Source organism: Pleuronectes platessa, chromosome 19, assembly GCF_947347685.1.
Source record: "Pleuronectes platessa chromosome 19, fPlePla1.1, whole genome shotgun sequence".
NCBI classification, from domain to species: domain Eukaryota; kingdom Metazoa; phylum Chordata; class Actinopteri; order Pleuronectiformes; family Pleuronectidae; genus Pleuronectes; species Pleuronectes platessa.
The window spans coordinates 4,303,565-4,318,743 of NC_070644.1; the positions used below are offsets into that span (position 1 = coordinate 4,303,565).

The following is a 15,179-nucleotide window of genomic DNA, read 5'->3' on the forward strand; positions in this document are numbered from 1 at the left end:
TGCGAAATGAGGGCAAATTAGGCAGATTTGTAGAATATGAAATGAAAAGTTGATGCCAGTAATTCTCCAAACTAAATCCAATATTATGATTGATTTGGATGTGAAATGTATGTCAGATGTAATAAAAAAACATTTTGCGTCTGCTGCCACGACACAGTATGACATCATCTTCGTTGGCCTATTGTGAATGTTTGTGGCCGACATTGTGTTGAGTTAAAGTTGGAGTGACATTTCATTTCTATGTTAGCTGGCCTAGCAAAGGTTTCCTCAGGCTCTGTGCCTCAAGTTTGGGAGATAGTGACTGCATAAACATGGCTGCAAAAAAAACAGCACCATTCTCCGGTGCGGAACAATCAGACTTTGAGCTGCTGATTGTGGCTGATTGTGATCGAATGACTGGCATTGCTCGTTTTGACTCTTATCAGGGCTCTGCAGTCGCGACCAGGATTGTTTTGTGATAAATAAAACACATAAATCATTGTTTCTATTGAATGATGATTTTATATATATTTGGAAAAGGGTGATTTAATAACAAGGCAAAAGAGTATTTTATCAGAGGGATTTGGCAGCTGGTGCTGTCTTTGTTTTCATGAGCATAAATCACTATGTACAGTGTGTGTGTGTGTGTGTGTGTGTGTGTGTGTGTGTGTGTCTGTGTGTCTGTGTGTGTGTGTGAAGATATAAGGTTTTTCGTGGATTTTCTGAGCTGCAGCTGAAATAACTTTTTGGTGCCTCACTTTAAGTATTTGCTTTGACTTCCACCTGACCGTACAATTTGATTCCTGTTTGGCGTGAAACTCTTGCGCCTGTGCCCACAACATTACTCTGATTCTAATATAAAAACACAACATGATGTGTGTTTTAATGGGAAGAGAACTCTGAGTGGTGGAATATTCCCTACCAAAGGCACATAGCAGGTTTATTTCCAGTCTGAAACCAGCATGTCGTTTTATTTCAGGGGCTGGCCCTCTGGGTTCACTGCCACATGATAAATCTCTGGAACACTGTCTACTTGGAAAGATGTCAGGCACACTAAAAACTGCGAAGGTCTTGCACATGTGCTGGAGAGACAGAAAGGGAGAGAGAGAGAGAGAGAGAGAGAGAGAGAGAGAGAGAGAGAGAGAGAGAGAAAGAGGAGAGAGAAGGACTTCAAATGACCCAGGGAGAGAGAGGAGAGGAGAGATAGTGATTTATAAAACAGAAAGAACCTGGGAGGTCCAAAGGAGGAGTGGAGATGTCAGTGACAGCAGTGATCCTCCCAGTTGTATTGTCACACAGTATTAGCTTGACAAAGCTGTTATCACCCAGTTTAAAGACTGGAGTGGTGTCTGGTAAAGTCACTCACTGCTCTGTATAGTGGAGAGATGCAGCTGTGCACGAGAGTTGCATTTTTCTAGTTTTTTAAAATTTTTTCTTTGTTTTACTCCAATGTTATGTCAAGGGGCAAGGTGATCGAATGGTTCCTGGTAGTTTAAACTTGATATATACTTTGTACACAGACAAAGAAACAATAAAAGAAATACTTTAAAGACACAAAATGATTTAGTCCAGTCCTGATTAGTCCTTCTATTGTTGCTGTTGCAGCATTTAAAATAGGAAAATAACAGAAACACAGTTTTTGCCTTGAATCCGAATCTACTGAAGTTCCCATCGAGCAATGATGAAGCAATCACAACAAAGTTAGCACAGATGAATATTTAATAGACTGCATACGGCCTCCGTATTAAAATTTATTTGAAGTCAACAAGTTTATATCTGTTGGATGGGCGAGTTTCAACACTTTGAGCCCATCATCTTTTATGAGCTCTCTTATAATCTACATGTGAAAACCGGCTAGGTAATAAGTGATTACAGATGTATAAGTGTAGTTATAGTAAGGATAAGGATGTTTTTTCAACTATCAGCAAATACCATTAAAAATAACAACAACAATGTGTTTGTCTGTCCCTGAATAGTTGCGTATTTAAAGGCCAAAAATATATGTTCTGATTAAAATTTTTATCAAAACAGCTGGGTACCTTTGCAGGGGACTATTTCTAGATGTGGATGAATATATATTTGTTGCTCTAGGGAGTATTTCCTATTTGCAGTATTGGCTCATTATTTTGTAATGTATTATTTTATATTTTAACTGTTTACTCCACATTGAAACAATGAAAAAATGTATTGAAGCCTCTGCTCTGAAATGGGACCTAAAGATTCCTGACTCCATCGTCCAGTCTGAAATTAACATTACGCTCCCTATCTCTCTCAAGCACGTGGGCTGCGACAACATCCTGGGATCTGATGCTAAAGAAGATCGGTGCCGTGTGTGTGGAGGGGATGGCAGCACCTGCGAGGCCACAGAGGGACTCTTTAACGAGTCTTTACCCAGAGGAGGTAAAACATACCTGACTCCAGACATGCTGTTTAAGAATGAGGGGCTTAGATGTTCTTTCACCTCAGCTCCAGCCGCTTTCAGACATCTTTGAGTCACTCAGTGTGAAAAAGGAGCAGCAGAAAGTGTGTTTAGGTTTGATGACCACATGTGACAAACCAAGGATGACTGTAAAGGAAACCAAATAACTCATCGCTCTTCTTGGTAAAACAGTTTTTGCCCAAAATCCCAACACATCGCAGGAGCCAGGAAAATAATCTTTTATGGAAAAGTTTTCACCTTTCACCTTGTCTCTCACCAACAGAGCATGCGTTTGGGGCTATTTAGAATTAGGTTGTCAGAATAAAGATCAAAACATAATATTTCCCCCATTCATTTCATCGAGTGAAGAAAATCGAGTGAAAGCTTTGTGTTGGCTGTAGCCTGAGATCGTCTATAGGGGCCAAGGAGAGAGAAAACATATTTCTCCTTCTATGGTATGGCTAGTAAACCATCTAAAAATACTGTGTGTGTGCATGTGTGTGTGGAAAAAAAGGAGGGGATTGTTTTGTCCTCCTTCTTTGTCCTTTTTCGGTGATTTGGAATTTATTCTATAGATGCTCCAACCTAAAATGATATGTGACTTTCTGTCTCCTCTGATGTTTAATATGTCACATGGGGAATTAGGATTTTGGTTTGTGTGGGAGAAACAACACATAAATGAAGCGTCCTTCTCTTCCAGGCTACATGGAGGTGGTTCAGATCCCAAAAGGATCAGTTCATATCGAGATTAAGGAAGTTGCCATGTCCAAGAATTATATCGGTAAGTAGTGGCCTCTAAATCATTAAATCGCATTAGTACTTATGCTGATACTTTATTTAAATAAGTACTACCAGTGCTGGGGATTTAAGAATGTTGATGCTGGTGTGTTACCCACTTTGGTCCAGGCTGAAATTATTGTATGGTATTTTGTACAAACATTCATGGCCCCCAGAGGATGAATCCCTCTTCGATGATCATCTGAAATCTAGTCTAGAACCACCAGCAGGTTAATGTTTTTATATTTTAGTGAGTTGTTTGCCGACTGAATTTAATGACATGTTTGAAAGATATTCATGCTCTCCAGAGGTTAAATCCTAATGATTTGATAAACCCACAACCTTTCGTCAAGCAGCAACATGAGGTTGACACTTGCGGCTTTAAGCAAAATGTCTTTACAACTATCGCTACAAACATTCATGGCCGTCAGATGAAGATTTTCGCGATCCAATAACGTGTCTTCCGATGCAATGATAAAGTTGACAATTTTGCTTTCCAGTAAAAATCTCAACTAGTTCAGGATAGATTAGTATGGAATTTGGTACCGGTATTTCCTAATGACTGGGCCCTTTACATTTTCTCAAGTGCCATTAACAGGTCAAAATATTCTCTCCAGTAAAATATCTCAACATCTACTTGATGGATTTTTAGACAGTGGTATACAGAAATTAGATTTTAAAATTTGTGCCTTCATTAAGTGAAATGTCTCCACAGCTATTTAATAGATTGGTATCAGATCCGATGCGGACATTCTTATTTTCCCTCAGGATAGTTGGCTGTCGTTATTTGTGTCCAACTTAAGTTTTGCATCTGCAAAACTTAAGATCGCTCTAAATGTTGCTTATCAGCTAGGTAGAAATAAGTTTGTGAATATTGAACACATCATACCCCTTTTAAATCTTTTTTTTAGATCATTTCACCACTGCGTTCAACCTTGTAAACTCTTATTTATGTTTCATCATTTATCCCTCAGTCTCAGCAGACACTGCAAACTCTGCAGTGTTATGATTTGGCAATTTGCAACATCAAGCTGTTTCATATTATATGATCCGTTCTGTGTCAACCACATTTCCAGGGATTTCCTTGTCAAGAGAAAATTAGATAGTGCCATCATTTATTCTCCCGTTGCCTAATGTGAAGCAATAACACAGTCTGTTGCAAAAAAACAACAAAAAAACAAAAACAGAAAACTAAGTCTTTGCATGTGTGATGATGGTCTTGGCATCACACTCACCCATTCTGTTCCAGACTAAACAAAGAATATTTGTAACACTGGCAGCGTCAGAACCAAAACAATCAAACGAGCGGATTAAATTAGGCCAGTTCTGTGTCTTTTCATTAGCCAGAGAAAGACATGTGACAGCGTGTTGAATTTAGAGGGGATGGTGTTGATGGAGGGCTTAAGTTACACTTTGAACCGGAGAGCTGCATCAGATTTATAGGGCCGTGGTGACAGCTGCCTGGTCCACCAGGATTATGGAGGATATGATGTCTATATATCAAAGTTTAAAGAGTGAAATTTTGGCTATTGTGTTGGACTTGATTTTCCCTTCCAAGCAATTTTTAACTTTGTTATGAATATCATCTGTGACCAAGGTGATAAAGATAATGTTTTGCTTTTGTAGCATTCTCTGAGTCCTTGCTATTTATGTCAGGTTTTCATTATTTTTTTTTTCTTTTGTGTTTTGTATTTTGTGAAAGCAAAAACCAATTGAGACGTTGCAAAACACGGTACATGTCTTGTGAGGACTTGTGTTGACTGCGCGGCTCCAAATAATAAAATCACAATGCTCACTCTCTGAGCCAGATGTGCTGATAATTAATTTATCGAGAATGCTGTGATGCGTTAAAGTCGAGTAAACTGTTGCCCATCTCATTCACTTAAATACAGCAGGGGAGTCTGGAGAGCGCGAGCCAGAGAGCGCTTGGATCATTTCTCCCCAATTTGGCCCCATCTCAATGCAGGGAAATGTGGATATTTTCAGATCTGTTGTGCTTGGAGACCAACTTTTGTTTTGACAACCAGACAGAGTGGTATTCATGAGGTTCGTCCAGGCTTTCACCTGAAGTGTGTTTTCTTTTTCTCCCTAAATTAGACGTATTGTACGTGTCGGTGCACGTGGACGTCTTCATTATACAGCGTGTCTGTGCTCAGTCTGTCGAGGGATAGAAAGTTGTCAGAGGCTTCAGGGAGGCTGCAAATGATGATGATGGTGATGAAGACAAACGCGGCAATGACATCATACCGAATGATTGTCTTCACCTGTTGCCTCAGCTACCGTTCCTGTCTGCTTTTGATTCCAGCCTTTTTCACAGTGTTTCTCACTTTCTGTGATCACCCAGCTTTGAAATCTGAAGGGGATGATTATTACATCAATGGAGCGTGGACTATCGACTGGCCCAGGAAGTTCGACATCGCCGGGACGGCTTTCCACTATAAGAGACCCACTGACGAACCGGAGTCTTTAGAATCGCTGGGAGCTACCACTGAAATCCTGGTCGTCATGGTAATACAACATTAATTATTTCTCTCACTGTAAATTCCTACTTCTTCTTCATTTCTTTAAAATGTTCCTCAGTGTTCTTTAACTTCAGCTAATTTCAGAACTCCCGCTAATCTACGGACAATATTCTGCACTATTCTGCACTGACATTACTCTGGAGTTTCTCCTACTAGCACTGCCGATGTCGATGTGCTATAAACAAAAACATGTGATCTTCACAGCTGACTTAATACGCTACATAATGCCTTTGCTTCCTGCTCCCCCCCTCACCTGAATCCTGCTGGGATTTTCTGTGTTGTCTGGAACACGTCTGAGTTGAGAATCTCCTGCTCTGTTGTTTGTGTGTGAAAGGCAAACTCCAGAGAAAGTCCGGACCCAATTGTGCGGACATTCTCCGGAGTTCATGTGTGGAAGCGACTGTAGAGATACACAGGTTTCTTGATAAGTGATGTTGGCATAGCTTTGGCATGGCAGCTGACTCCAAATACCACACTATGACTACCAATGTTTCTAGGCTTCCTAGGTGTGTAGATGTTGGACAAAAAATATTGCATCTTAGTTAGAAAAACTGTGATCTCCCTTTTCGGACCTGAGTTCTTAATCAGGTTTCTCCAAAACATTATGTTTAGTTCAGTCAGAAACACTTTGTCATGATTTAACCATTTATTGCACAACGGGAATACAGTTATGCTTGGAGTGGATGGCTCCATTCTTTGGATGTTCCCTGAATTAGCCAAGCAGCATGCTAAGATAAAAACAGGGAACATTAGCAAACAAAACCTGGTGGGCGGAAGCAGGCAAGATAAATACCATTTACAGAGTCCATGTTGGACTTGGTGCAAAATGGTGGAGGCTGGGGTGGTGGAGGTAATTGCTAGCAGCAGAGCATGAGGGGTAGTGTAGCTGAGCAGGGATCGGTGAGGAATGGGCCGTGTTGAGAGAATGGGCTGTGATTGGTCGGCAACTTACAAGCGTCCATAAACTTATCAATTACTGACAGCTTATGACATCTGAGCACATGACTCCGTGTCCTGCAAGAACTACAGGATTCTACAGAGGTCAGTGATTTGATGCTTTCATCGTTTAGGCACATAAAGCTTACTTCTCTCTTTAAGGCACACTGTTGTAAAAAAAAGAAGTTCTATCCTATTCATACTTAACATGTCGGCAGAAACATATGTTTGTGTAACTTTGAATACTTTAAATCCTATTTCCTCACATCACACCCCTTTTTTGGCTTGGTGTCACTCTCACCTGAGACCCATCACACGTAAAATGGGAAACCTTAAGTGACTCCTCAGTTTGCGGCTCTGCATTGATATGTGTTGGGCAGCCCTGATGCTGTTGGTCTGCGTCAGTCTAATCAGGGTCTAACCTTAGATCACCCACAGCCGGCGGTTTGGGGTTGAAAGCTATTCATATGCCAATTTTGCTGAGCACAAACGCAGTGTCACTTGGCTTCGTGAGTGTCTACTGTTTGTTGTTGCACAGTTTTCACGTGCACGTTAAGAACCATAGATACACCTATTTCTGTAATGGGTTTCGTGACGTATTTGCGTGTTGATGCCAGACAACTGAGCCTTTTCTGGCTGTGATGCGTGGTGGTTTCTGCCTTGTAATGAATGCTGAAAATACCAGACCACACAGCACGGTTTGGAATAGACCGGCCACTCCACCACTAGCGATTTCTTTGTGGCTTTCAAAGCTGTGCCTCACTTCCTCGGTTTCTGCATCCAGCAGACTAATACGAGCCCAACAGGGGCCCAGTGATCCGGGCTGCATTTAAAGTTACAGTGATCAATATTTGTGTGTTCAGAATCAGAATCAGAATTCTTTTATTTGCCATGTATATTTGCACAGTTTACATAGTACAGGAAATTGCCTTGGTGTGGTTGGTGCACTGTACATAAAACAACAATATAAAAACAACAATATAGAACAAAAATATATACAATAAGAGAGTTATGGGCACGTGCGGTTCTAAGGTCGCAGTGATTGGTGATAGTGCCAATAATATTAGGTTATAAATTATGTGCGGGGGGGGGGGGGGTCAGCAGAGTCAGTGTGATTCAGGGGGCTTGTTTGTGAGCCCCACTGCCATAGGGAAAAAACTGTTCAGGTGGCGCGAGGTTTTAGTCCTGATAGCCCGGAACCTTTTTCCGGATGGGAGTCTCTGGAATAGGTGGTGACCGGGATGGGAGGATCAGAATGATCTTGCGTGCTCTCTTACTGGTCCTGTAGTTGAACAGGTCTATGAGAGCCTCACATTAATATGTGTAATGTGAAAGGGCTGACTCATAGTGAGAAGCCCACAGGGGATTAACACCTGATTCTGTACTTCCTTTCTTTTCCACATATATTCTTAGCATTGCTCACCTCATTGTTTTGGTTTTACAGAACACAACAGTCTCTTCAGCTGGTTCCACCAAAAAATAATGAACTCATTGGATTTGACATTGGTCTGGTGTCAAACACAACTCTAAACATTACACTCCAGTCATAACAACTGTCTAATAATGTTGTGTTTGCAGATTTTGGCTCTGTCCTTGTAGCACAAAAGCATAATCCAAACAAACACATCGGACGCAGGTTTAGCAATTTCAACTCAGCTCTGTAGGAATGCACACAAATACCTGATTTAATAACCTTTTACGTTGTCATACCAAACATAGATATTTTACTATTAATTCATTCCTGGCTCAACCAGACTATTTCTCCCTCTCTGTCCTCACCTGTTCTTTTGCGTCTCTCCTTATTTCAGGTCCTCCTTCAGGAGCAGAACATGGGAATACGCTACAAGTTCAACGTGCCCATCCAGCGCACAGGAAGTGGCGACAATGAGGTGGGCTTCTCCTGGCACCACCTGCCCTGGTCTGAATGCTCGGCTACCTGCGCTGGAGGTGAGTCGGCACTGCAACTTGCATTTTGCTTTTATCGATTTACTCTTTTACCCACAGATTCAGCCGAGTGGACATTTAGATTTTTATTTTTCAACTCCTATTTCCTATGCACTTTATTGAAACTGTGCATTAAACAGGTGCATGGCGATGCATTTTTTCAAAAGTAAAACCTCTACAGTGGCAGCTCCTTTTTCCAAAGATCTCTCATGCCTTAAACTACTCTTGATTAAATAACAGCTACTTTCTTTAGCTCTGCCAGGTGCCAAACACAGAAACATTCCACCTACTGCATTCTATTCTCATGTTACATCGTTTGTTATTTATCTTTTAATCAATTCCAACGTTATACAGATTATTTTAAGCAGAGCGCGGTCTAGCCGCCAGTTACATGTCATACAATCTGACTTTTTTCTTCATAACTACTGATTTTATAAAACTGTTGTGTAAGTCTTCAATATCCAAGTTTATTTTTCTATGAGGGAAGGATACTGTCTTCTCAGTGTCGACCTTCTGCTGAGCTCTGGTGGCCAGTTGCCTTTTGAAAAAAAGCACTCCAAGCATTTTGGTGTTGAATGCCCTAACATGCTGCGGGTGTTTAAAGTCATTTTGAGTATTTCTAACCTTCTAAAATATTGAATACTTCACATCTCGTGTGTGTGCGTGTGTGTGTGTGTCATTCTGTAAATCTCCCCCAACCAATAATTCCATAAATGCTGAAGAGCAGTGTGTTGAAACCCAGTATCATAATTTGAGAGGGGTTTCCAAAATCATTACTTTATAGCCTGGAGATTCAGCCCTCTAATAAATTCAATATGTATATTTTCCATATTTTATTCAGAGTAATGAATATGGTGTAATTTCTGTGAATGAGCTGCTCGGCATAGCTTCTGGTTTACCAGCGCTGCACACAGATAGGGCCGCTCTTCCAGAACGCTTGTCCTCCAAAGTCAAACATTCAAAATCTGAAACCGCACAGAAATGCTGACCATGGCCTCAAAAATGACTAAACCAAACCTTTTAGCCCAAAAGCAATGGGTTTCATGTAACAATAAACAGTGTTGCTTCCCAGTTGTCAAGCGTGGCCTGGATGGGTTTGTAATATTTTGTAAAAGCATGACTGAATAAGCATGTGGGTTTTTCTGAGGAAGGATTTCCAAGACCAGAGCAGGAGTTTGAAGCTATTCCTTAGACGAGGAAGCACACATGGCCTTCCAGCGTCATAAACATGCCTTTGCATTGTTAATCCAAATGATCTACTTTGTGTCTACTGTGTGTCTCTGATCGCACAGAGCTTTAAATCTGTTAAATGTAATTTAATCGTGCTCCCATTCGATACAGCAAGCTCAGCTAATCATGGAGTGTTGCTTAATATATCACTGCGCTAATAAAATCTATGAAAAACACCTTTTGACAGCCTTACAACTGAAACTCCTCTACCCCATGGTTCGCACTTTTCCTCCAAATTGTATTTCACTGGAAGAACAGATGGGTACATTTTCTATACTACGCACACACACACACGCATCCATATCTCATTACAGCTGCTAGACAAGTCTGCTGTGGGATATGTCCCACGAGGGTCCAAACAGACCCTTTCTGAGTTGCTATGGCACACACACACACACGCACGCACGGACGCACGCACACACACACACACACACACACACACAGTGGGAGTTGTGACACAGATACAGTAGCCCTCGCTCTCTCCATTAGAAGCCAAAGTAAAGAGCCCTCTGCTCTGTAAAAGTGATTTGCCAAGATATCCTGCAAAGAATCAGGAATTTACATGTCTGGATTTGCTACAGACTGAAAGTGATACCATGTCCGCTCAAACATAGCGCTTGACACGAAGGCCGGCTTCCATGTTTCTGAGGTGATTTAATGTGCGAGATCAGCTGAGCCCTCTGCTGCCATATTGATCAGTCTTTTCCCTCCCTGCAGGCTCCCAGAAGCAGGAAGTGGTGTGTAAGAGGCTGGACGACAACTCGGTGGTGCAGAACAGCTACTGTGACCAAGACAGCAAACCTCCAGAGAACCAGAGGGACTGCAACACTGAGCCGTGTCCCCCAGAGTATGTTCCACTTAACCTTAAATGTTGCCAGTATCATCTCACAGCTTTGGTAGTTGATTAATTCATCTTCTCAGTCGTGTCAGAAATGAGTAAAAATGGTAAATGCTCTGTATTTATGAGGAACTTTTCTCGTCTTGATGACGATCTCTTCACTGTACATTTTGGCCATTAACCCATTCACACCCAGTCATTCAGTGCATCTATGTGCAGCACTTTTTTTTATCATACAACACTCACTCACTACCAGCACAGCTTTCAGCTGTAATTTAGGGCTCAGCAACCTCTGTAAGTGGAATGGGGAGGATGGGGATCAAACCGTCGACCGTCTGGTTAGTGGACCACCCGCCACAACTCCTGAGCCACAGCCGCTTACAAAAACAGTATTCAGACTGCTTGTTTTGTCCCGGTGAAGGTGTAAAATCCAAAATCTGTAAAAGCTACATTTACATTAATCACAGAAAAAGTATTTTTTGGCATTATGAAAAGACTTGAATCATCCAGGTTTTTTATATTGAATTTATCAGTTATCAATTTGATCCAAGACCTCCTCTCCTGCTAAGTTGTGTACTTCGTATTTGAAAGAATTGAAAAGGCTGCTGACAGCAGTGAGACTGAACCAAAACAGTGCAGTCTGAGGCTTTAAAACCAAAACAAAGAGGTAAGAGATGCCAAAAAAGCGACGTACCACTGAGGAAGACTGTGTCGTCTGATAACGCTCTGTGGGTTTGTCACTCCCAGCAAACACCTGTCACATTACACATGGACATTTCATCCATTGTTCGTATTCAAATATGGAGTCTGGCAGCTTTAAGTTAATGCTTTCAAAAGGAAAACTCCCCATAAAAGTGCGTCTGACTGCTGATATTAATTCAACTTCAATGAGCCCTGCTGGAAAACTTGTTGGGGAGAAAATAATAAAAATAAAAGGGCAGCGATTTATAACTGCATATGTTAACTATTTTCAGTGTTTGCCTCGTGCCAAAAATAAGAGCCTTGAAAATGACCACCTGTGTTTGATTGTTTTGGCGTCTCTACCGATCCTGGAGGGGTAATATACACGTATACAGGTGGAATATGAACTCGTGTTTGGTGGCCAAGTGTCCGTAAACCCCCGCGCTGGAGCTGGAAGCCGGGCCAGACTCACTTCAATCACCTCTGGAGCAAGAGGGATTCAATACATCACGTTAATTAGTTTCAGATTATCTAATGATTATTTGTGTACGAGAGGGAGCGGTGGTGTCTTTCTTCTGGGCGTCGGCCAAAGCAGCTGATAGTATCGTAAATCCACTGTGTAAGTGGTCATTAGTTTTCCTCTAATCACAGTCTAAATGTTATGTATTTCCACATCTGTATCCAGTGGTTGCCGACTTGTGCAATCTCATTTGTTGTGATTAATACTTGAATACTGTGGAGGTGCACGTGTGTGTTGAGTTACACTGCACACATGGCATCTGTGCCTGTCAGGAAGGCTGACGCTCTTATGCAGCCCCAGGAAAGGCCGACAAAAGCCGACCATGTAAACACGATTGTTTTAGAATAGCCCGAGTTTTATGGGCTGGAGTAATGAAAGCGAACAGATGTTTGAACATGTTGTTAATTCTGTATACATTCTTCCGGATGATGTAATATCTTACAGGCTGCATGTGTTTGGAAGGCCGTTGTCTGGGCAGGTTTATGATATTAATTCTTGAGTGTGATGACGGGGGGTAGAACAAAACCGGGTCTTATTTTGTGGAGGTCAGAAGCTCAGCGGGCTGGCATGGCCCAACACGTGACACTCGAGCGTAGCCAGCAACACGGTGGTGAAGTGTCTGCCAGGTCACAAGAGTTAACATTCATCAGAGTCATTTAAAAGTGTTCAACTTAAAGGTTCAGTGTGTAGAATGTAGTGACATCTAGTGGTGAATTTGCATGTTCAGCTGAATTCCCCTCACCTCAACCGCCCCTTCCAAACATGAAAGAGAACCTGTGTCTGCCTTCAGTTGTCATAAAAACCCAAAAGGTGTTTAGTTTGTCCAATGTAATCAACATAAATTAGATCCTTCGGGGGTCATCTGGGTATTTGGTGCCCTGGTTACTGTTATTAGTGCAGATCCAATATTCTAATTTCAGTTTCTAACTTTGAGAGGTAAAAACTTTTATTTTCCGAAGATCCATCCCCCGTTTTTTTTTACTGGACTGTTTTTGATACTATTTCAGTTGGCGCCAAAAAGTTCTTAGGACTGATACCATTTTGGAAATCTAGCCTCGGGTTTATGTGTTATTAAATGTGATTCTACACTATTTCCTAAATGATCAAAATCCTTCTTGAAATGGGTTGTGAACAGTAACACACTGGAATAACAACACTGAAAAACTCCCTTTACAGTTTTATGACTAAGCTGTTATCTTTGGTTCCTCTGTTTGAAGTCATGTTTCCGTCCTTCAGGTGGTTTATTGGCGACTGGTCAGAGTGCGGGAAGACGTGCGATGGCGGGATAAGGACGAGGACAGTCCTGTGTATCAGGAAGATCGGGCCTGCCGAGGAGGAGACGCTGGAGGATACCCACTGTCTGACTCACAGGCCCATCGAGCAAGAGTCCTGCAACAACCAGTCCTGCCCTCCTAAGTGGGTCACGCTGGATTGGTCCGAGGTAAGACGACATTCTGAAACCCTTTGGCCTCATTGTGCTTTCTAGACCCTCCTCTTCTTCTTACACCTCTTCCTCTCTCTTTAGTGCACACCTAAATGTGGGCCCGGCTATAAGCACCGCATCGCCTTGTGCAAGAGCAGCGATTTGACAAAGACCTTCCCGCCCGCCCACTGCCCGAGCCACAACAAACCTCCTGTTCGAATCCGCTGCAGCTTGGGACGATGTCCTCCTCCTCGCTGGATCCCTGGGGAATGGGGACAGGTAGGACAGCAACCTCCTTCACGTCACAGAACAGATTTTAGTGATCTTCCCAAACAACCGTACGCTGGTTAATCCTTTGAAAGGATAGCTTGAATGTTTAAAAGACGCACAGATATATTCCATGTGTCGGTCAATGGTTAATATAATTTACACCAGGGTGACACACAGAGGTTGGGGGGGTTGTAAGCAGGCCTGTGACGTGTGTGTGTGTGTGCGTAGAGGCTGTGTTTGTGTGTTGGAGTCCAAGTGCTCCCATAGGCCTGGAGTGTGTGATCAGTGGCAGTAATATACTCCTGGCTGTTTGAAGTTTATCTCTGCCTCGGACCAGGCCTCTCTATCACTTCCAGGAACACGATTTAGGGGAAGACCGAGGAGTAGCGTTCTCGGGTTCACCCTGACATGGCTTAGAGCGCTCAGCAAAAGCTGTTGAACTTTATAACACAGCTGACTCATGTTAGCAAGAGGACGCAGAAAAACGTGCGTCAGGGAAAAGTTGTATCTACAAAAAGTATGGCTTGTTATTTTGCAGAATTTGTTAATAATTTAGTGTAAAAGTGGAATTTTTAAACAGTGTGTTCTGATGTTTAGAGGACGGTTGGGGCGGATGACTAATAACTTCAGTGGAGGAGATGTCATGGTGTCAGCGCTGTGTTGTTCAGGTCAGAGGTCAGGAGTCAGGCAGTCTGGGTCGCAGCACTCCCTTGGCTTCTCCTCATAACGGCCACATGTGCGTTCGCAAACATCAATAAGACACTTTTACAATTCAATCAGAGCCAATAACAGTCATAAACAAAGCCGAGCTGACTGATAACCTCAGCGTGGTCCATCAAAGACCGGGCTCCTCGCCACGCCGAGCCAACACTAACGCCTCGTAGAGCAACAGCTGGAGTCTGCTCTTACGCAGCACTTTCTCATGCACCGCAGAGGTGTGTGGAGAGTGTGTGTGTGTGTGTATGTGTGTGTGTGAAACCATCTCCCCCTGTATCCACCTCTTCTTCTTCTTCTTCTTCTTCTTCTTCTTCTTCTTCTTCTTCTTCTTCTTCTTCTTCTTCTTCTTCTTCTTCTTCTTCTTCTTCTTCTCTCTTCTCTTCTTCTTCTTCTTCTTCTTTTTGTTTTTGGCTGTAATTACAAGCTTCGCCCTCGCTGGACGGCCCTGAAGCATCAGAAAGAGGAGGTTGTTTGCCAGTCCCAGAAAGCCTGGTCTCTCAGGCCCAAAACCAGTTCAAATCCCACTTAAGTCACGCCATTGACGTACACCATCTGTCATGGCTGGCAGCGGGCCCTAATAAAGACTCTCTAATTGGGAAGGGATGACATGCGGGCTCACTGATCTGAGGCAGCCAGAGAGGATCAGCAAAGGTGACAGAAAGCCTGGTAGTTCTCTCGAAAGCGGGAGGCGGCGGGTTGTTGATGGTTGGGTTCACATCACACACTCCAACGTGGGCACACACATAGCGATGGCTGACAGGTGTGTTATTTCTCAGTGCTTCCAAAGTAGATTCATTATTAGGAGATCCACTTTACTTGAGACTTTTGTTCTGCCAAATGTGCGCTGGCACCTCCTGGAGTTGTTTTTATAGTCTGCCTTTGTTTTCTTTTTTTCATTCCATTGCAAAAGAGTTTAATGGCCA

At 42.5% G+C, this 15,179-nt stretch overlaps 1 protein-coding gene across 1 annotated transcript in view; it reads left to right on the forward strand.

Annotated features, from left to right (window-relative positions):
• The window catches only part of adamts6 (ADAM metallopeptidase with thrombospondin type 1 motif, 6), a 62,351-nt gene that overhangs the window by 42,722 nt on the left and 4,450 nt on the right, over window positions 1–15,179 (forward strand). The window contains exons 17-23 of the mRNA XM_053411305.1: window positions 2,256–2,379; window positions 3,099–3,179; window positions 5,520–5,683; window positions 8,442–8,580; window positions 10,525–10,654; window positions 13,083–13,287; window positions 13,372–13,548. Of these exons, the coding sequence (XP_053267280.1) occupies window positions 2,256–2,379; window positions 3,099–3,179; window positions 5,520–5,683; window positions 8,442–8,580; window positions 10,525–10,654; window positions 13,083–13,287; window positions 13,372–13,548 (1,020 nt within the window). The remainder of the gene's footprint in view (window positions 1–2,255; window positions 2,380–3,098; window positions 3,180–5,519; window positions 5,684–8,441; window positions 8,581–10,524; window positions 10,655–13,082; window positions 13,288–13,371; window positions 13,549–15,179) is intronic.